At 44.9% G+C, this 23,582-nt stretch overlaps 1 protein-coding gene across 1 annotated transcript in view; it reads left to right on the top strand.

Annotated features, from left to right (window-relative positions):
- LOC138368479 (aldo-keto reductase AKR2E4-like) overlaps window positions 1-21,932 on the top strand; it is a 34,162-nt gene extending 12,230 nt beyond the window's left edge. The window contains exons 4-5 of the mRNA XM_069330997.1: window positions 3,694-3,811; window positions 21,829-21,932. Coding sequence (XP_069187098.1) covers window positions 3,694-3,811; window positions 21,829-21,932 — 222 coding nt within the window. The remainder of the gene's footprint in view (window positions 1-3,693; window positions 3,812-21,828) is intronic.
- Window positions 21,933-23,582: the final 1,650 nt, after the last annotated feature.

Below are 23,582 nucleotides of genomic sequence, written 5' to 3'. Positions count from 1 at the left end.
GAGGCAAATATCCTACCGCTGCCACTTGCGGTGATTAGGGATACAGTGGTACCTGTACCTCTAGTGTCACCTGTGATGACCAGGGGTACAGTGGTACCTGTACCTCTAGTGTCACCTGTGATGACCAGGGGTACAGTGGTACCTGTACCTCTAGTGTCACCTGTGATGACCAGGGGTACAGTGGTACCTGTACCTCTAGTGTCACTTGTGAGGACCAGGGGTACAGTGGTACCTGTACCTCTAGTGTCACCTGTGAGGACCAGGGGTACAGTGGTACCTGTACCTCTAGTGTCACCTGTGAGGACCAGGGGTACAGTGGTACCTGTACCTCTAGTGTCACCTGTGAGGACCAGGGGTACAGTGGTACCTGTACCTCTAGTGTCACCTGTGATGACCAGGGGGTACAGTGGTACCTGTACCTCTAGTGTCACCTGTGATGACCAGGGGGTACAGTGGTACCTGTACCTCTAGTGTCACCTGTAATGACTAGGGGTACAGTGGTACCTGTACCTCTAGTGTCACCTGTGATGACCAGGGGTACAGTGGTACCTGTACCTCTAGTGTCACCTGTGAGGACCAGGGGTACAGCGGTACCTGTACCTCTAGTGTTACCTGTGATGACCAGGGGTACAGTGGTACCTGTACCTCTAGTGTCACCCGTGATGACCAGGGGTACAGTGGTACCTGTACCTCTAGTGTCACCTGTGAGGACCAGGGGTACAGTGGTACCAGTACCACTAGTGTCACCTGTGAGGACCAGGGGTACAGTGGTACCTGTACCACTAGTGTCACCTGTGAGGACCAGGGGTACAGTGGTACCTGTACCTCTAGTGTCACCTGTGAGGACCAGGGAGTACAGTGGTACCTGTACCTCTAGTGTCACCCGTGATGACCAGGGGGTACAGTGGTATCTGTACCTCTAGTGTCACCTGTGAGGACCAGGGGGTACAGTGGTACCTGTACCTCTAGTGTCACCTGTGAGGACCAGGGGGTACAGTGGTACCTGTACCTCTAGTGTCACCTGTGAGGACCAGGGGGTACAGTGGTACCTGTTCTAGTGTCACCTGTGAGGACCAGGGGTACAGTGGTACCTGTACCTCTAGTGTCACCTGTGAGGACCAGGGGTACAGTGGTACCTGTACCTCTAGTGTCACCTGTGAGGACCAGGGGTACAGTGGTACCTGTACCACTAGTGTCACCTGTGAGGACCAGGGGTACAGTGGTACCTGTACCTCTAGTGTCACCTGTGAGGACCAGGGGTACAGTGGTACCTGTACCTCTAGTGTCACCTGTGATGACCAGGGGTACAGTGGTACCTGTACCTCTAGTGTCACCTGTGAGGACCAGGGGTACAGTGGTACCTGTACCTCTAGTGTCACCTGTGATGACCAGGGGTACAGTGGTACCTGTACCACTAGTGTCACCTGTGAGGACCAGGGGTACAGTGGTACCTGTACCTCTAGTGTCACCTGTGATGACCAGGGGTACAGTGGTACCTGTACTTCTAGTGTCACCTGTGAGGACCAGGGGTACAGTGGTACCTGTACCTCTAGTGTCACCTGTGAGGACCAGGGGTACAGTGGTACCTGTACCTCTAGTGTCACCTGTGATGACCAGGGGTACAGTGGTACCTGTACCGCTAGTGTCACCTGTGATGACCAGGGGTACAGTGGTACCTGTACCTCTAGTGTCACCTGTGATGACCAGGGGTACAGTGGTACCTGTACCGCTAGTGTCACCTGTGATGACCAGGGGTACAGTGGTACCTGTACCTCTAGTGTCACCTGTGATGACCAGGGGTACAGTGGTACCTGTACCTCTAGTGTCACCTGTGAGGACCAGGGGTACAGTGGTACCTGTACCTCTAGTGTCACCTGTGAGGACCAGGGGTACAGTGGTACCTGTACCACTAGTAATTTGTGTTAATATATACATGTAATGCACGGTCCTGTTTTGCGTCCTTCCATGTTACAATATTTTCATAGTATATCAACAATATTATTATTTTTAATTTGAAAAATATATGTAGGAACTTACATATATTTTGTGTCAAAATCTAAAGTTTTATTTTGGGTCTCGCTTCATGCAGGTCGCCGTTCAATCCACGACTGTCTAAGTGGTTGGGCACCATTCCTTCCCCCCCCCCCCCCCACCCTGTCCCATCCCAAATCCTTATCCTGACCCTCTTCCCAGTGCTATTTTCGTAATGACTTGGCGCTTTCTCCCTGATAGTTCCCTTCTTTTCTTCAAATATATACCGTCTGTACACATGATAGTTACTATTAATGCAACACTTCTGTATAGTACAACTTTTTTTATTATATCGAGATTAAATATAAACACATTATTGTTTTGGTTTCAGTATATATTATTTTTCTTGATATAATTAGACGTTGAAGAGGTGTTCTACCTTTCATTTTTGTCGTACCGGTAAATTTCTAGACTAAAACTTTTTGAAACCTTAAAATTCTCAACGTTCAACTTCTCTTCAATTCACAATTTTACAAGATTTAAATTCAGTATTTTTCATACCACTATGTTTATTATCTAATCCAGGGGTCTCCAAACTATGGCCCGCGGGCCACATCCGGCCCGCCACATAATTTCATCCGGCCCTCCAAACAAATCCCTGTGTGGTGGCCTTGAAAAAATAATTATCGTACGCTACTTGAAGGCCAGGTGAAGGTTAAGAATTTTGCTCATTTTCCATGTTGTGAAAAATTTCATGCAGAAAGTAAAGCTGAATTTCCTTTTTCATTTGCAAATGAAATAATTTCAGATTTGAAAAAACAGTTTCAGAAGCGATTTGCTGACCTTGATGCCAAAGCAAATGAAATCAGGCTCTTTCATAATCCATTTGACTGCAATGCTGAAAATCTTCCAACTCAATTTCAAATGGAAATTATTGATCTCCAGGCAGATGACAGACTGAAAGATAAGTATAGAGAAGGAAATCTGATTGAGTTTTATAAATGCCTGCAGCCAGATCAGTTTCCAAATTTGATAAAGTTTGCTTGTAGTTTTGTGTCCATTTTTGGTTCAACATACTTGTGTGAACAAACTTTTTCCAAAATGAAGTATGTGAAATCTAACTATCGAGCAAATTTGTCTGATGATCACTTGAAATCAATTCTTACAATTGGCTCATCTAATCTGGAACCTGATTTTAATGAAATTTTGAAGTCAAAACGACAGTATCATTCGTCACACTAATTTGGTTGCATAAAACTAAAGGCAGGAATCTATTTAGTTTACCCTGATTTTTTCCAAAAAGATATGTTTTAATTTTTCCATGTTTATACTTTAATATTTGAGGAAATTAAATTACTGGCACTGATTTGTTTTTTGTTTTTTTTTCATTTTTTATTCCTCCGGCCCGCATAAATATGGGAAATATATAACGTGGCCCTTACATTGACAAGTTTGGAGACCCCTGCTCTAATCTAATAGTTGCTTTATTATTTACTGAAGAACAGAGAGGCGCAATGAAACATAACGCAAGGATCTGGGATAATGACGCCTAATTGGATCATTATATTCAGCTGTGTTCTCTTCTAGAAATAATGACAGTGTTAGGCAGGTTATATTTAGCTATGTTCTCTACCATACACTGTGTTTCAGGTCGAGTACTATGTACCTACTCCTCTCTCTGGTAGCTGTAGACAGTAAACAAGTAAATGACCTTTCCCTCAGCTGCCGTCTAACGGTAACCGTGAGAAGGACGTGGGCAGGTTCCTGCAGAAGTCCCTCGATGACCTGGGTCTACCCTACGTCGACCTCTACCTCATCCACTATCCTTGTGGCGTCCTTGGTACGTCATCCTGCCACCGTGCTGGGCCCTCGGGTATCACATCCATCTGTTAACTACTCTGACACTGAAAATGTTCTTTCTAACGTCCCTGTGGCTCATTTGGGTACTCAGTTTCCACCTGTGTCCCCCTTGTTCGCGTACCACGCGTGTTAAACAGTTTATTTTTATCTAACCAGTCAATTCCTCTGAGAATTTTGTAGGTAGTGATCATGTCTCCCCTTACTCTTCAGTCATCCGTATGGTGAGGCGAATTTCACGCACCCTTTCATCGTAACTCATGCCTCTTAGTTCTGGGACTAGCCTAGTGGAATACTTCTGAACTTTTTCCAGCTTCATCTTGCGCTTGACAAGGTATGGGCTCCATGCCGCATACTCCAGGATTGGTCTTACATATGTGGTATACAAGTTTCTGAATGATTCCTTACACAGGTTCCTGAAGGCTGTTATGATGTTAACCAGCCTTGTGTATGCCGCAGATAAAATTCTTTTTATATGGGCTTCAGGAGACTGGTTTGATTTAATATGAACTCCTAGATCTTTCTCTCTGTCCGTTTCATGAAGTACTTCATCTCCTTTTCTGTATCCTGTGTATGGCTTCCTGTTTCCACCACTAGTTTCATTACCTTGCATTTACTCGTGTTGAACTTTAATAGCCATTTGCTGGACCATTCATTCAGTCTGTCTAGGTTATCTTGTAGCCCCCTTCTATCTTCCTCTGTTTTAATTCTCCTCATAATTTTTGCATCATCAGCAAACAATGAGAGGAACGACTCTATGCCCTCTGGGTATAGAGACACATTTACATATATCAGAAACAGTATAGGTCTAAGGACTGAACCCTGCGGGATTCCACTAGTGATGTATCGCCAGTCTGAGACCTCATCTGTCACAGTGACTCGCTGATTCAGTTGATTAGGTACTCCCTTATTCAATGGAGTACCTTCCCTTTCACTTCCCAGGAGTACCATTCCCAGTGCTCACTGTGAAAAAGTTTGGATTATTTTTGGTTTGAGAAATACATTTATTTTCTTTATCCTTATTCCTGTCGTGATATTCTAATATTACATCCGTCAACTTTAACTGAAAGTCTAGAGGGGTCTCCCGAGGAAGGACTTGCTTAGCTGACCCGCTAAGTGTTGTAAGCACATCATTCCTCACTCTGGGACCATAGAAGAACAATTGACTAGGCGCGAGCAAATGCCGAGACCTCAAAAGTTTGAAATGCCCTTCACTTAGGCCGTCGACCTTCGTCATTAGCTGGAGCGAATCTAACGAGTAGGTCACAGGATCTCACAACATTTAGTTTTGTTGTGCGGTGCTATGAATTCAGTTCTAATTCTCAAAAGCAGTTTCAATTGAATAGCAAAAGTCCTTTCAGGAATGTGGCAGAACAATGGTACATCAGTCAAATGTAAATGTGGGGGGTGTAACGAAAAGACAGTGTCCAACATAACAATACAGTTTATTCAACAAAGTACTAACTACTACAACAACGAAAGAAATATCAATGACGTTACTCGAAATCCTTCCTGTGACACTTTCACTGACAGCTAGACACCAGCAATGAGTGCTGCAAAAGGAACTAACTTGAACATATTGAGTGATCACAGAGGAATCAATCAAGCAAAACATACTAAGTCTATAATCATTGAGGAGTCCCACCTGAGCTGCCGTAGGGTGAAGACGTGTCGTCTGACCGCTCCGGCAGTTTGGGGAGGTTACCGTTTTTCGCCAGCAGGGGGTGTGGGTGTCTCTTACCCTCCCTACTGTCCCTGACTGGTGTTGACGTGGCGCGTTTGCGATGAGCGGCCATCTTCCCGCTGTCGAGAGGATAAACTCCGTGGGGTTGGAGTTTACCTGCCGTGCAGGGTATCCTCTCGTTGAGCACGTCATGTGTGACGTGCTACATGTCCCGGTCGAGGAGGTCTACGGGGTTGAGCTGGTGACTGCTCGCCGGGTGATCATCAGGTTTGTTGGTGAGGAGGCGTACCGTGGATTTCTCCGGCGGTACGAGGGCCGTACCTTGAAGTTGTTGGATGGCACTGGTTCTGTGGCCATTTCTGATCGGAGTGGTGCTGTGACGTATGTGAGCGTCCATGTGGCCCCCATGGAATTCCCTGAGTCCCTTCTCCGGCGTTTCTTCCAGAGATTTGGCTCCGTTGTCAATGTGAGGATGCACAAGCTATCTTCTGGAAAATATGCGGGGGGTGAAGATGAACATTCGTACCCTCGGGATGCGCCTGAGGTCGGACATTCCATCCTCTGTCCGACTTTTAGGGTACTACGTGAGGGTGTATTATGCCCGGCAACCCCGTACTTGTTTCCGGTGTGGCATGTTGGGGCATCAGGCTGCCGAATGCACTGCGGATCTGGTTGCTCCGGTCAACTTGTTCCGAGAAGAGGATTTCCCACCGATCCCTCTGGAGGAGGTCTCCGGGGATGAAGAGGTGAGCGTTCAGTTAGCGGATGCGGCTCCCCCTACATCGCCGGACGTTCCTCCGGTTGTTGCAGACTCTCCTCCGGGTCTTGCAGTGCCATCGGATGGTCTACGTGCTCCTGTCGCTGTCTCCTATGCTCCTGACGGCCTTCTTGGTGATCATTGGGACGCGCCACCGTCTTCTCACTCGTCTTCGGCTGCTGCGCCTGGCCCTGTGCTCTCGCCTCAGGTCCCGGATGTGCTGGGTGCTGGGGTGGCTGCGGAGCCTCCTGCTGTGTGTGGGCCGGTTCCCACTGTGGTAGAGGCTGCTGCCGTTCTGCGTCGGGCATTGGTTCGTCCGGCTGGTGGGACCCGTGTTTCTGGGTCCGCTTCCGGCTCTGACGATCTCCGGCCGGAGCCCAAGCGTTCCAGGCGTTCATCGTCTGCCTGGGCCGATGTTGGGGAATTCGGTGACTGTTGGTCCTTGGGAGTTGACGGTGTGGAACCGGGTGTGTCGCTGTCTCCATGGTTGGTAGTGGCTGAGGTTCATGTGCCTGCTGATGCTGGTGCCCAGGTCTCGGGGATGCCTTCCGTTCCTTCTCCGCCTGGGGACTCTCCGTAGTGGGAAGAGGTGGCTCCCGCTCCCAGGGATGGTGTGGTTGCTGGTGCTGGGAGTGGCCTGGTTGTGACATTACGGAAGGATGCGCGCCGCCCTGGTTCCCTGCAGTCGTCTGGTGGTGTGCCCGTGGCCGCTGGTGCCCCGGTGGTGGTGCCATATGTCCGGCCCCCTCCTGTAGGGGTACGTGTTGAGGCCCTGGGGGACGTGTTGCCGGCGTCGGAGATGCCGCCGGGTCACTGGTCGGTGATTGCTGAGTTACTGCTGAATGACGAGCCAGGGGAATTTCATTGTGGGGGTGTTCCCATGATATGGGGGAATGTGGCAGTTACTCGCGTCAGAAGTGATACCATTTGGGTCCCCTGCTTACGGGTGTTTGTTGCTAGGGTTCCGGATGACATGGCCATCCGGTGGGTGAACGAGACCCTTGGGGATGGTTACGTTGGGAGGCATTCAATGTGCGATTCCCACGGGTCTTGTTCCCGGGCAAGTATGTCCGCTGATTCTCTGTTCCCTACTGTCTTCTGTGCCAGTGCCTCTCCCTTTGTTTGTGGAGGGGCCGGTGTTTTGCAGAGTGTGTATTCTCTTCGTGTATTACCATGTTGTCTTGTGTTTTCTTTTTAGTTTTCCTTTTGTTTATATTTATGATTTGTTTTGTGTGTGCATTGTCTTGTTATGTTTCATTTTATACATTATGTGTTTTGTTGTCGGTCCTTCCGGCCGGTGCTTGTTTGTTTTGTTTTATATTGTTCCTAAGTTTTGTTTATTTGCTTACATTATTAGCTTGTTTGTTATTGTTATTGTTATATAATTTGTCTTGATGTACGCTGTGATTCTCATGCGTTCCTCCATTTTTGCTAATTATTGTCCTGTGCTGTCGGTCCTTCTCGCCGGTGGCTTCTAAGTTTGTTTTGGTTTTCTGTGATGTTTTATTGTATTTATTGTCTGTACCTTGCATGCTTGCATGTAAAAAAAAAAAAAAATAGTCTATAATCACTAAGCAACAACAACGTAGGTTAGGAGACACGCCTCCAATAACCTCCTCTCAGTTACTTTACGCTACTTGCAGCCTTCCCCTGCAAAAGTAGTTGCAATGCAATCAAACTAGTAGCCTATCAGTGGCATGACAATGACTAATGGGGGTTACTGGCAACTCCAGCAACCCTCCTCAATTAAATTCCCCCGTTAACACTCCGTCACTAGGACGATCAACAATCAATAACTAATTGATTACGTTAATATCAAAGCAACACTTACGTTAACTTAATCTTGTCTCCCACAGACATATCAAACTGTACAACTGTCACTAGTAACTCTGAATTACACAAACACTCTACCCGTCGAGCATTCAGTGAGTAATCCCAATTAATCCCTGTACTCCAGACAGCTGATTAATTCCAGTTCGAGTTATGTTATTGGTTACTATCGCCCCTTCGATAGTTTACTACAATCTCAATGTCCAAAGAGTTAAGAGAACGGCAATCACCCTCGAGCAATTAATTACTATCCCGAAGATGAATAATTAATTATTACACAAATACGTCACCTTTCACACTGGCTCAGCAATTATAACTTCATTGGCATGAATTATCTCTGGGGCCTTCCATACCCCAGACGAATTCAGGTGACTAGTACACGATTCCACGAACCGATAATTAATCACTACGTCGACGTTATTTTACAATGACATTACTCTTCCACGAGTCAGTCAAATTACCTGTCCACTGACAAATATTATTAACCAACATTACGTTAATGAAACAATGGAGCCTTCGTGTGATTCCATCAACCCTGATCGGAAATAATTACCTTGACTTTCTGGAACCCGTTAATTGCCTGTCCTACTGACAGATAATTTGCAACAGACAGTACTAAGATGGAAGATTCAGACATCCCGGAATTCCTACAATTCTTGTCTGGCTTGGCTAGGATCCCTGACTGACCAAAACAACTGTTCCGTGGAAAATAATTAACCCAAACGTATTTTACGGTATTGAAATTGTCATAGAACAATTTCTCTATAAGCAATGGGTGTTCCCTTGGTTACGATACATTTATTGACTCACAATCACCTCACTGAATTCTGGACTTCGATGATCACCAAATATACAGGAAAATATACCACCAAGTACTCGTCCCACTGACGAGTTTCACCCACGACACAATAAATCACAGCCCATGGTGATTTACGATACAATCCAGTTGCAATTACAATTACTGCAGAACACCAGTAAATAACCGTCTTGGTGCTCTAACCCACCTGAACACGGACCATACAATTTACTGAACAACAATAACACACACGATGATTGATCAACACTAGTAACAGTCACGGCCCAACAGTTACAACCCCTTTGAAATGACAAACATAAACGGTGCTCTAATTTCACTAATATTAGAACACGACCCAACACTTTACTGCCCGGTTGCAATGACAATTTCTCAGTGCTCTAATTACCTCTCAGAACACGGCCCCACACGTTGCAACCCGGTTGCAATAACAACTTACTTCAATCACTGTAATAACACCCTCGGCTTCGTGAAACTACAATTATATATATATCGTACCTGCTGACCACCTGTAGCCTTCAGCTATCATCAAACGCTAATGGGAAACACTAAGGAGAATCACTCACTTCTGATCAACTTGGGTGAGTGATTAGCGATCCCACGGATCAATAATTACTCCTGTGAGTTACGTTACTCGACCGAACTGTCAGCTGTCACTCCTGACAGTCACGTTACTCACCACAAATCTACCCAAATTACGTTAACAGGTCAGCCACATAAATATATATATAATCATACTTATCATAGCCCTGGGAACACAACACTTGTATAAAAACACACAATGGTATTACTCCACAATAATCAAATGCCTGGAAATCCCCGGTGTTACCACAATGACACTCTACCGTGCATCATGACCAGAAACTGGACTCCCTCTCCTGGAAAGGATTACACAACATGAGGCAATAATAACACAAGCAATCCCACCAGAAGGTGGTAAAAAATACTAGGACGGCCTACACAGTCCTCAGTCTAATACATGTACATGGTGTTCCTGTATGTACTTTCACACAAAAACATGTACGTCTGCCCTCACCAAAATACGTCCTCTCTTAATTGACAAGGAAGTCACTAGGGATGAAAATCTCACGCGCCCGCACTTCCCTCCACCTTGACAGGTGCTACAGAGACAATGCGGGTGGAACACCTGACCTCAAATCCAGGCTAAGAGATGATAATCACCAAATACACACAGGGTACTTGCTCATTAATACAGCCGGCTTTCACGCTCACACACATGTCCTACCATACACAGACACTGCTTGAAGAGGCATTCTCTCGAAATTCCCACAAATTTCTATGGGAAAACTACCTCCTGCTACTCGCTCTGCTCGCTTCTGTCTCCCTCAACTCTTCACAATAAAAGCTGCACAATAAAAGCTCTTCACAATAAACAGACTTAATAGAATTACACGATCAGGTGACAAAGATTAAGCAAGAAAGAGAAGGATGGGCGGACTGCATTTTTTTGGACTGTCGAAAAGCCTTTGACACAGTACCCCATAAATGGTTGATGCATAAGCTGGAGAAATAGGCAGGAGTAACTGGTAGGGCGCTCCAGTGGATAAAGGAGTACCTAAGCAATAGGAAGCAGAGAGTTACAGTGAGGGGTGAGACCTCAGATTGGCGTGAAGTCACCAGTGGAGTCCCACAGGGCTATGTACTTGGACCTATCCTGTTTCTGATATACATAAATGATCTTCCAGAGGGTATAGACTCATTCCTCTCAATGTTTGCTGACGACGCGAAAATTATGAAACGGATTTAGACAGAGGAGGACAGCTTGAGGCTTCAAAAAGACCTGGACAAGCTGCAGGAATGGTCGAACAAATGGTTATTAGAGTTTAACCCCAGCAAATGTAATGTAATGAAGATAGGGGTAGGAAGCAGGAGACCAGATACAAGGTATCATTTGGGAGATGAAATAATTCAAGAGTCAGAGAGAGAGAAAGACCTGGGGATTGATATTACGCCAGACCTGTCCCCTGAAGCTCATATCAAGAGGATAACATCAGCAGCATATGCCAGGGAACGATCGGCCTTTAGAAACTTGTGTAAGGAATCTTTCAGAACATTATATACCACATATGTCCGACCAATCCTAGAGTATGCGGCTCCAGCATGGAGTCCATATCTAGTCAAGCATAAGACTAAACTGGAAAAGGTTCAAAGGTTTGCCACCAGACTAGTACCCGAGCTGAGAGGTATGAGCTACGAGGAGAGACTACGGGAATTAAACCTCACTTCGTTGGAAGACAGGAGAGTTGGGGGGGGGGGGGCATAATCACCATATTCAAGATTCTCAAGGGAATCGACAGGGTAGATAAAGACAGGCTATTTAACACAAGGGGCACACGCACTAGGGGGGCAGAGGTGGAAACTGAGTGCCCAAATGAGCCACAGAGATATTAGAAAGAACTTTTTTAGTGTCAGAGTGGTTGACAAATGGAATGCATTAGGAAGTGATGTGGTGGAGGCTGACTCCATACACAGTTTCAAGTGTAGATATGATAGAGCCCAATAGGCTCAGGAATCTGTACACCTGTTGATTGACGGTTGAGTGGCGGGACCAAAGAGCCAGAGCTCAACCCCCGCAAACACAACACTAGGTGAGTACAACTAGGTTAGTACACACACACACACACACACACTGTGTGTGCTCCTCTGCTGTCACAGGTGACAGCAGAGGAGGTAATGAAAGTTCTGACAATACTGTTTGCAGCTAATGCGGTTGAACCAGACAAAGTATCACCGTGGATACTAAAATAGGCAGCACAAGCCCTCAGCATGCCTCTGGCAAGGATCTTTAATGAATCACTTATGTCGGGAGAATTGTCCAATTGCTGGAAGAAGGCAAATGTTGTACCGATTTTCAAGAAAGGTGATTGGGAGGAGGCACTTAACTATAGACCTGTATCACTGACAAACATCCCCTGTAAAATACTTGAGAGAAAAATTAGGCTAAGACTGGTTGCACACCTAGAGAACGTTAGGTTTGAAATCAAATATCAACACGGGTTTTGGAAAGGGAAATCTTGCCTAACAAACCTTTTGGAATTCTATGATAAAATAAAGAGGCTAAGGCAACACAGAGAAGGTTGGGCAGACTGCAAATTTCTGGACTGTAAAAAAGCCTTTGATACAGTACCGCACATGAGACTGCTATTCAAACTCGAGAGGCAGGCAGGGGTGAGAGGAAAGGCCCTAGCATGCATAAGGAACTACCTAACAGGAAGGAGCCAGAGAGTTACGGTAAGGGATGAGAAGTCGGACTGGCGAACAGTAACAAGTGGAGTACTTCGAGGATCGGTGCTGGGACCATTTCTATTTCTAATATACGTTAATGGCATGTTTACAGGAGTAGAGTCGTACATGTTGATGTTCACGGATGACGCAAAGTTGATGACAAGAGTTGTGACAGATGAGAATTGAAGGATCCTCTAAGAGGACCTGAACAGGTTGCAGAGATGGTCAGAGAAATGGCTACTGGAGTTCAACACGAGCAAATGTAAAGTTATGGGAATGGGACTAGGTGATAAGAGACCAAAGGAACAGTACGCAATGAAAGGGAACTGTCTAAATGTGACGACGCGAGAAAGAAACCTGGGCGTGGACGTAACACCTAATCTATCTCCTGAGGCACATATAAATAGGATAATGACAAAGCGTACTCTACACTGGCAAAAGTTAGAACATCATTCAGAAACCTATGTAAGGAGGCATTTAGGGCGCTTTACCCTGCATACGTGAGGCCAGTCTAAGAGTATGCTGCTTCATCATGGAGTCCCCACCTGAAGAAACACATAAGGAAACTGAAAATGGTTCAGAAGTTTACAATGAGACTCGTCCCAGCGTTACGAGGGATGGTATATGAAGAGCTCCTGAAGGAACTGAGCCTTATGAAACTAGAAAAAAGAAGGGAGACGGGGGATATGATAGGAACGTATAAAATACTCAGGGGGATTAACAGAGTGGACATAGACGAAATGTTCACACAGAATAGTAACAGTACGAGGGGACATGCGTGGAAGCTGAAAACTCAGATGAGTCACAGAGATGTTCGGAAGTTTTCCTTTAGTGTGAGACTATTGGAAAAATGGAAATCACTTAAGGTGCAGGTTGTGGAAGCAAATTGTATTCGTAATTTTAAAACTAGGTATGATAGGGAAATAGGACTGTGGTCATTGCTGTAAACAACCGATGGCTCGAAAGGCGGGATCCAAGAGTTAATACTCGATTCCGTAGACACAAATAGGTGAGTATAAACACACACACACACACACACACACGAGATGAGGTCCAGAAGCACCTATTAGAGCTGGATGTGAGAAAAGCTGTTGGGCCGGACGGAATATCACCATGGGTATTGAAAGAATGTGCAGGCGCACTTTGCTTACCACTCTCCATAGTGTATAGTAGGTCACTGGAAATGGGATACCTACCAGAAATATGGAAGACTGCTAATGTAGTACCAATATACAAAAAGGGTGACAGACAAGAGGCACTGAACTACAGGCCAGTGTCCCTAACTTGTATACCATGCAAGGTGATGGAGAAGATTGTGAGAAAAAACCTAGTAACACATCTGGAGAAAAGGGACTTCGTGACAACCCATCAACATGGGTTCAAGGAGGGTAAATCTTGCCTTCCAGGCTTAATAGAATTCTACGATCAGGTGACAAAGATTAAGCAAGAAAGAGAAGGACGGGCAGACTGCATTTTCTTGGACTGTCGGAAAGCCTTTGACACGGTACCCCATAAAAGGCTGATGCATAACCTGGAGAAACAGGCAGGAGTAACAGGTAGGGCACTGCAGTGGATAAGGGAGTACATAAGCAATAGGAAGCAGAGAGTTACAGTGAGGGGTGAGACCTAAGATTGGCGTGAAGTCACCAGTGGAGTCCCACAGGGCTCTGTACTCGGACCTATTCTGTTTCTGATATAAGTAAATGATCTCGCAGAGGGTATAGACTCATTCCTCTCAATGTTTGCTGACGACGCAAAAATTATGAGAAGGATTAAGAAAGAGGAGGACAGCTTGAGTATTCAAGAAGACCTGGACAAGCTGAAGGAATGGTCGAACAAATGGTTGTTAGAGTTTAACCCAAGTAAATGTAATGTAATGAAGATAGGGGTAGGGAGCAGGAGACCAGGGTCAAGGTATCATGAAATACTTCTAGAGTCAGAGAGAGAGAAAGACCTGGGGGTTGATATCACGCCAGACCTGTCCTCTGAAGCTTATATCAAGAGGATAACATCAGCAGCATATGCCAGGTTGGCTAACATAAGAACGGCCTTCAGAAACTTGTGTAAGGAATCTTTCAGAACATTATATACCACACATTTTAGACCAATCCTGGAGTATGTGGTTCCAGCAAGGAGTCCATATCTAGTGAAGCATAAGACTAAACTGGAAAAGGTTAAAAGGTTTGCCACCAGACTAGTACCTGAACTGAGGGGTATGAGCTACTAGGAGAGACTACGGGAATTAAACTTCACGCCACTTGGAGACAGAAGAGTTAGGGGGGACATGATCACCACATACAAGATTCTCAGAAGAATTGATAGGGTAGTTAAAGACAGGCATTTTAGCACATGGGGCACATGCAGTTGGGGACACAGGTGGAAATTGAGTGCCCAAATGAGCTATAGAGACGTTAGAAAGAATTTTTCAGTGTCAGAATAGTAGATAAATGGAATGCATTAGGAAGTGGTGTGGTGGAGGCTCACTCCATACACAGCTTCAAGTGTAGATGTGATAGAGCCCAGTAGGCTCAGGAACCTGTACATTAGTTGATTGACCGTTGAGAGGCGGGACCAAAGAGCCAGAGCTTAACCCCCACAAGCCCAATTAGGTAAGTAAATTAGGTAAGGTAAGTACATCCACTACACACACACTCACCGACTAGACACACACTCACCCTCTACACACAAACACACTCACACACACACACACACAGGTCAAGCAGGTTGGTAAGAAAACAGTGACCACAGAGTTCCTTCTGAGAGGAACAGGACGAGTCATACGAGATGGTTGCTCATGCATGGAGGGAACTCAGGGGGGGGAATTGAAGGACTTAAGAGAACCTATAAGTAAAATGCAGATGAAACAAAGTGCAGCACATGAGGAGATAAAAAAAAATCAGCCCCTCCTCAGATTCTGGCCCAGGCAACCATCCCCCAGGTAACAGGGAATGTAGCAATGTCAGGGGACCCTAACAATGGGTGCCACCTTTGCTGAAATACTGAAGAACCCAGATGCCATGTCCAAAGTTAAGGAAGTTGTAATGAAAACAGTAACTTCACAGGAGGCAACTAGATACACAAGCCAGCTAATGGAAAGGAAAAGACCTGTAGTAGTGGTAGGTATTAGGGAAGAATGGAAGACTAAGGACAAAGCTGCAGTGTCAGGGATACTGAAGGCGATAGGAATGGAATGGGCCATACAAGACATAGAGCAGTTTTTCTGGAATGCCAATACAACAAAAACAAAAAGCGATTGATCAAGGTACTATTCAGGAACAAGGCCATCAAAGAGGACATCCTAGTAAAGAAGAGCAAACTGAAAAATGCATGGAATTACAGAGAGGTAGGGCAGGACTTCTGAGGTAGAACTTCTGAGGGGCATTACCAGGGACGAGATAATAAGGGCAGCAGATGCAAGGAAAAGGTACAAGAAGAAGGAAGGGAGCCAGGGAACCTCAAACTCCAACCCAGCAATCTCAGAGGGGAGTGGGAAACCTCAATTCACCAATTCAGGAACCCCAGAGGGGGCTGCAACACCCCCAACCCACCACCCCATTGGACCCTCCACCTCCAGCATAAAATCTTCGTTGGCCATACATAATGCCCACCATATCACCCAAATCCTTCCTCTCCCCCCCCCCTAACCCCAAGTATCCCTTGCCTTCCTATCCCCTTGTCTTCTTCCTGCCCCAAGCAGGCCCAGGCAAGACCTAAGCCCTCCATCCCCCACCCCACCTCTCAACTACATCACAGGAGAATGTGCCCTTACCCTGAGCAATCACTGCCCCCCCCAACCCCAAGCACTCCCTACCCCCCCAACCCCAAGCACTCCCGCCCCCTACCCCCAGTGCTTCTTGCTGCCCCAAGCAGGCCTGGGCAAGACCTCAGCCCTCCATCGCCCACCCCATCTCCCTCTGAACCCCTGGAAACTAACCCACAGGAAGACGAGACTACCCAAGTAGCAATGCCTATGGAACACCTTCCTACACTTGTGGGGATGGAAAGTGAAAATGGATATAGGAAAGTGAGCTTAAAGGTTATGTACTCAAACATGAATGGGATTACCAATAAAGCAAGTGAACTGGCGGAAAGGGCATAGAAAGAAAACGCAGATGTAATATGACTCACGGAAACAAAATTGTCAGGAGTCATAACAGATGCTGTGTTTCCAAAGGACTATTATATAGCAAGGAAAGTTAGTAGGGAGAGGAGATGGAGGAGTGGCCCTGCTGATAAGGAAGGATTGGAGTTTTGATGAGTTGGAAATTACGGGCTGTGACGGATTGAAAGATTACATAATCTTTGACTCTGACAATGGGTGAACCTGATAATAGTGGAAGTCATTTACAACCCTCCACTAAATGATAGATGACCCTGACAGGAGTTTGATAGGAACAACATTCATCCAATCTATGTAAATAAAAATGGAAATGTTCGTTTGTACAAAATCGATAATCTCCGAAAGTTCTTCACCGATTGCTTTGATATTTTCACACAATGTTCCATTCGCATCCGAACAGGTTTTTATATACATACTGTATCAAGTGTCAGGTGTGAGAGGGATAAAAAAAAAAATTATTTTGGAAACTGTGTTTTTCATGTGAGAGAAATCTTCGAAACCTCTTTACCGATTGCTTTGAAATTTTGACTCGACATTGCATTCGAATAGGCGAGTGTTTAATATACGTACTATGTACGTGCCTTACATGTGACAGGAAAAAAACATGTTTTTTTTTTAAAACAGCGCCATCTGTTGGATGTAAGAGCAAAACACGATGTAATCTCCCAAAATTCTTCACTGATTGCTTTGAAATTCATTCCATTCGAATATGCACATGTTGTTATATACCTACTATATAGATGCCACACCTGTGACAGATAAAAACATGTTTTTTTTAAAACAGCGCCATCTATTGTACGTAATTGCAACACTCAAACACAATACTAAATATGGTACGAATTCCATTTCAATGTTTCCGATGGCATTGATGTTGGAATTCCGATGATATAGTATTGGAATTGAGCTGTGTTGTTTACCAAACCATTCATTTCATAAGTATACGTAAAAATGGCACACCTGTCACAGGTAATTTTTTTTTTTTTTTTTAAAGAAATAGTGCCATCTGTTGCACGTAAGAGCCACAAACACTACTATCAATTATGTTACGATTCCATTTCAGTTTCTTTGATTGCATTGACAAAATAAATTTTCATACATTTCGATTAATTTTCATTTTGATTTAATTATTTGGTGTGATATTGCATTGAAACTTAGCTGTGTTGTTTACCATGCCATTCATTTCATGAGTATAAGTATAGATGCCACACCTGTGACAGGTAAAAACATGATTTAAAAAAAGCCAGCACAATCTGCTTCACGTAAGAGCAACTCACACTGTACTAAATATGTTCCGATTCCATTTCAATGTGTCCGATTTCATTGACAAATTAAATTTTCATAGATTTCGAATTATTTCATTTTCATTTAATTATTTTGTGTGATATTGAATTGGAATTGAGCATTCTTGTTTACCATACCGTTCATTTCGTGAGTATAGTTTATTTATTTATTACAGGAAGCTGGGGATGGTGGGGAGGATGAGGGGACTGGGGAGGGGGTAATGGTTGGGAGGACGAGGGGAATATCTTGAGTTATCTTGAGAGGGATATCTTGACTTGAGTTATCTTGATACCTGGCCTCCTTTTTGTTACACACCCCCCAGGAAGCAGCCCGTAGCACCTGTCTAACTCCCAGGTACCTATTTACTGCTAGGTAACAGGTTCATCATGGTGAAAACATTTTGCCCATATGTCTCCACCTCCGCCGGGTGGGTCTGAATCTGAAGCGCTGTCCACCCAGCTGTCAGGCACCTGTCATGGAAGGGGGAGTGGGAGATGGTGGAGAGAACAAGGGGATGGTGGAGTGGGGAATGGTTAGGAGGACGAGAGGATGGTGGAGTGGTGGATGGTGGGAAGGACATAGGGATGGGGAAGGGAGTAAATGTTGGGGGAAGACGAGGGGATGGGGTAGTGGGGAATGATTGGGAGGACAAAGGAACAGAGAAGTGAGGAATGGTTGGAAGGACGAGGGGACATGGAGGAGGGAATGGTGGGGAGGACTGGGAGACAGGGGGAGGGTTGCTGTTACTCAGCAATTCACATGCGTTGCTAAGCCACAGCAACGCGTGGCCGGGTACCTCTAGTAATATAACAGAGAGAGCAGCTTCAGTTGCCTGCAGGAATGGCTCCAGACATTTAAACATGGGCGATTTCAACCATGGAGAGATAGTCTGGGAAAATGGGGACCCACATGGTGGTGCAGATACATGGAGAGCTAAACTCTTGGAAGTGGCAACAAGGAATTTTCTGAGCCAACACATCAGGGAACCCACAAGAATGAGCGGTGATGACGAACCTGCCACACTCCATCTAATATTCAACTTGAATGCTTAAATGAGTCAGAAATAAGGGAAGTCAAATTTCAAGCCCCCATAGTGACCACAGAGTACTGACATTTGAGTATCTGATGGAGATAGGGATAACCTATCCAAGGATGGGATCGGAAGGGAAAAGACTAAATTACCGAAGAGGAAAATACGACAAGATGAGGAACATCCTAGGGAGAACACCATAGGAAACAGAACTCAGAGAAAATACTGTACAGGATATGATGGACTGTGTCACCCAGAAGTGCCAGGAAGCAGAAAATAGGTTTATCCCGGATCAAAAGGAGAAAAACGAAAAGCAAGAGAAGAATCCATGGTTCAGCCTGGAATGTAAGGTAGTGAAGTAATTGAGTAAAATAACAAGTAGAAACTAAAGGAATAACAGAACACGAGAGAGCAGAGAGAGATACCAGAGGGCAAGAAATGAGTACCTCAGAGTGAGGAGAGAAGCAGAGAGACAGTATGAAAATAACATTGTGAGTAAAACTAAGATCCAACCAAAACTGCTCCACAGCCACATCAGGAGGAAAACAGCTGTAAATGAACAAGTGATGAAACTGAGAAAAGGGGAGAACAGATACACAGAGAACGACAAGGATGTGTGTTAAGAACTTAACAAGATATTCCAGGAGGTCTTCACAAAAGAACAACGAGAAGCCCCTACACTTATAAGAAGGAGGCAAACCAAGCAACCTTGTAGGAATTTGACCTCACCAGTGATGAGGTCAAAAGGAATCTGTTTGAGCTGAATGTAACAAAGGCTGTTGGGCCTGATAGAATCTCACCGTGGATATTAAAGGAAGGTGCAGAGGCACTAAGTGTGCCACTCTCTATGGTGTATAACAGGTCACTGGAGACAGGAGACCTACAGGAAAGCTGGAAAGGCAGCTAATGTAGTCCCATTATATAAAAAGGGTGACAGGCAAGAGGCACTGAACTACAGGCCAGTTTCCCTAACTTGCATACCATGCAAGATGATGGAGAAGATCGTGAGGAAAAGGCTCGTAGAGCATCTGGAGGGAAATAGCTTTGTAACACATCACCAGCATGGGTTCAGAAATAGTAAATCGTGCCTCACAGGTTTAATAAAATTCTACGACCAAGAAACAAAAATTAGGCAAGAAAGAAAAGGGTGGGCAGACTGCATTTTCTTGAACTGTCAGAAAGCCTTTGACACAGAACCCAATGAAAGGCTGTTACAAAATTTGGAACAACAGCCAGGAGTAAAAGGTAAAGTGTTCCAGTCGATAAGAGAGTATCTAACCAACAGGAACCGGCGAGTAACTGTGAGGGGAGAGACATCAGAATGCCAAGATGTCACCAGCAGAGTCCTACAGGGCTCTGTACTTGGACCCATCTTGTTTCTAATGTATTTAAACGATCTTCCGGAGGGTATAGACACATTCCTTTCAATGTTTGCTGATGATGCAAAAGTTATGAGAAGAGTGAAGGCAGATGAAGATAGACAGAGACTACAGGATGACCTGGACGAACTGGTGGAATGGTCTAGAAAATGACTCCTAAAGTTTAACTCAGGAAAGTGTAATGTAATGAAATTAGGCAAAGGAAGCAGAATTGTGAACACAAAGTACCATCTGAGATGTGAAATCCTGCAAGCGTCACATAGAGAGAAAAATCTTGGGGTTGATATCCCACGAACCTGTCCCCAGAGGCCCACATCAAAAGGATATCATCAGCAGCATATGCTAGGTTGGCCAACATAAGAGCTGCCTTTAGAAACTTGTATTAGGAATCGTTCTGGACCCTGTATACCATTATGTCAGACCAATCCTGGAATATGCGGCTGCAGCCTGGAGTCCTTATCTAGTTAAATACAAAACAATGTTAGAGAAGATTCAGCTGTATGCAACCAGACTCGTCCCGGAACCTGAGAGGCATGAGCTACGAGGAAAGGCTAAAGGAGCTGAATCTCACGTCCCTCGAAAACAGAAGATTAAAGGGAGACATAATAACCACCTACAAAATTCTCAGGGGAATTAACAGGGTGGACAAAGACAAAGTCTTTACCACGGGCAGAACACAAACAAGGGGACATAGGTGGAAACCTAGTACCCAAATGAGCCACAGAGACATTAGAAAGATTTTTTTCAGTGACAGAGTAGTAAATAAATGGAATGCATTTGGAAGTGATGAGGTGGTGGGAGACTCCATTCACAGTTTCAAGTGAAGATATGATAGAGCCCAGTGGAGTCCGAAACAAACCTGTACACCATTTGATTGATAGTTGAGGAGCGGGACCAAAGAGCCCGAGCTCAACCCCCGCAAGCACAACTAGGTAAGTACAACACACACACACACACACACACACACACACACACACACACACTCACATGCTTCAAGCAAGAAAGGACAATCAGCGAGTGCCTCACCTCCCGCTAAGATGTCTTTCTCGCACCCAACCCATTCACTCACAGCAACGCCACATGCTCTACACCTGAGCCAAGCTTAGGTCTTCTATACATATGCTTAAACTCACTCTAAGCATAAATGTGCGAGTTGAAAATTAACGCTTGCAAACTTAAACTTTCTACACTCAACTTACCACTACTGGGACTACGACCGTGCGAGCAGGAGCAACACATACACACACATCCTGACAGGTGCACCACAGGTGCTCACCCTACGCTATCCTACCACTTCTTAACCTCACTAGGACTACGTCCGCACGAGCAGAGCACCACTCACCAGAGCTGAGATGGATTGCCTTACGCTCACCTGCCCACGTGCTTGCGCACGGTTGTAGCTATGAATTTCCCTACTCACCAACACCTTTATCGAAGTTACAAATGCCTACACTCTCGTCAAACTCACAAACACCAACACCTTCGACAAACTCACAAACACCAACACCTTCGTCAAACTCACAAATGCCAACACCTTCACCAAACTCACAAACGGAGCTGAGAACAGACTAGGCAGAAGCTTGACACATCTCTCACATGAAGAACTGTTTGAGTCTTAGTAATTCATTGTTAGAGAAGAAAAGTGGACTGATCCAGAGAGTAATGAGGAATTAATAAACAAAAAGAGTTTGAAGAGGTAAAAAACAAAACAAAAAATCCAAATAGAAAGGCAACTACGGATAACTGGGTTCACCTTGACGCTCGGGCAGTGGTGAAGAACGGCGGTGGTTTGGTGTATTGTGTTCTTACCTACAATGAACTGTTACTGTATTCACAACTTAACAAAATGTCTGTTGCAGGAACGGCTGATGATACTTCGTTCCCACATGAAATTATATTCGATCCAACGACCGACATTCTCGGTATCTGGAGAGGCATGGAGGCACAGGTAAAGTCATCCTAGGGCCATGGAGGTACAGGTAAAGTCATCCTCAACTTCTGTACCTACTTCTCTACTATCTAAAGGGCTATGGTGGCACAAGTAAAGAAATCCTCAACTTCTCTACCTACTTCTCTACCATCTGGAGGGGCCATGGAAGCACAGGTTGATACCTGGTTGATACCTGGTTGATGGGGTTCTGGGAGTTCTTCTACTCCCCAAGCCCAGCCCGAGGCCAGGCTCGACTTGTGAGAGTTTGGTCCACCAGGCTGTTGCTTGGAGCGGCCCGCAGGCCCACATACCCACCACAGCCCGGTTGGTCCGGCACTCCTTGGAGGAATAAATCTAGTTTCCTCTTGAAAAGGTAAAGTCATCCTCAACCTCTCTACCATCTGGAGGGCCATGGAGGTACAGGTAAAGTCATCCTCAACCTCTCTACCATCAGGAGGGCCATGGAGGTACAGGTAAAGTCATCCTCAACCTCTCTACCATCTGGAGGGCCATGGAGGTACAGGTAAAGTCAACCTCTCTACTTTCTTCAACACTATCTGAAAGGCCATAGAGGCACAGGTTATCTTGAAACTTTACCACCTCTGGTAAAAGTTCACATACAACTACAAATTTTCCCTATTGGGTTAAGTTCACTGACATTGTATTGTAAAAAAAAGTGTAATTCTGAAACTGATCATTGAACAAATAGTTACGAAAGTAAGTTAATTTATTTGTGCCTAATGGTATGCTTTTTGCCCTCTTGATGCATGTTAAACAATGACTGTTAATTAACCTATTCTTGAAATTAAAATGAGGTTAAGTATCTTATTTTCCATCCGATTACCCATCTATTCAATCATTTATCGAATCATCTAATCAATTATCTTTCAATCTATCTAAATATCTATAAATCTTTCCATCCTTCTGTACATTACTCCATTTATTTGTCTGTTTCTCCATCTATCCATCCATCAATCTACTGTCTGTCTGTCTGTCTGTCTGTCTGTCGCGGCTTCTATCTGTTTTTCTGTCTCTGTCTCTCTTTTATCAATAACTATCAGAGGAAAGGTCTGTTTGAGCGTCCGTCTGTTCAGAGTTGGAGGCCAGACGCTCGAGGCTAGCCTCAACCAGTTGATAGAAGGAATGATCTGGGGTGAGGGATGAACATAGGCTGGTCGAGGTCCCCAGAATTCAAAAGGGAATAGCGTGCCGGGGCCACATTATGAACCCCACCAGTACAGCCTGCCAACCATACAGCTAAATATTTTGAAAACAAACATTTCAAAATCATATTTTTTTCTTGTATTAAAGTACACCATAATTCACTGATCTCGGTAATCCTGCTATTATAGTGACCATATTGGCATAAAATTGACTATCCTCCCACAGCTTCAAAGTTTTTTTAAAGATAAGGACCCATTTCAAAGTAAATAGGATATCTACTAATTTTGTTAGTATTACACACCGCTCAGCTGACGACCTAACAGAGACAGAGGGACAAACACAAAACAAGGACAAAGTCCGAGAGAGAAACTGACACAGAGACAGAGACAGATTCAGACAGTAGTAGATGGATGCTTAGACGGATGGATAGATGGATAGATGAGTAGATGGATAGACAATTGGATGGATGGAATGACGGATAGAGGGATAGATACATCCATGGAAAGATAGGTAGACAAA

This window comes from Procambarus clarkii, chromosome 25 (genome assembly GCF_040958095.1).
Source record: "Procambarus clarkii isolate CNS0578487 chromosome 25, FALCON_Pclarkii_2.0, whole genome shotgun sequence".
In the NCBI taxonomy this organism is placed as follows: Eukaryota; Metazoa; Arthropoda; class Malacostraca; order Decapoda; family Cambaridae; genus Procambarus; species Procambarus clarkii.
The sequence above is the reverse complement of the archived record's forward strand: the minus strand, read 5'-3'. Positions and strand labels throughout refer to the sequence as shown.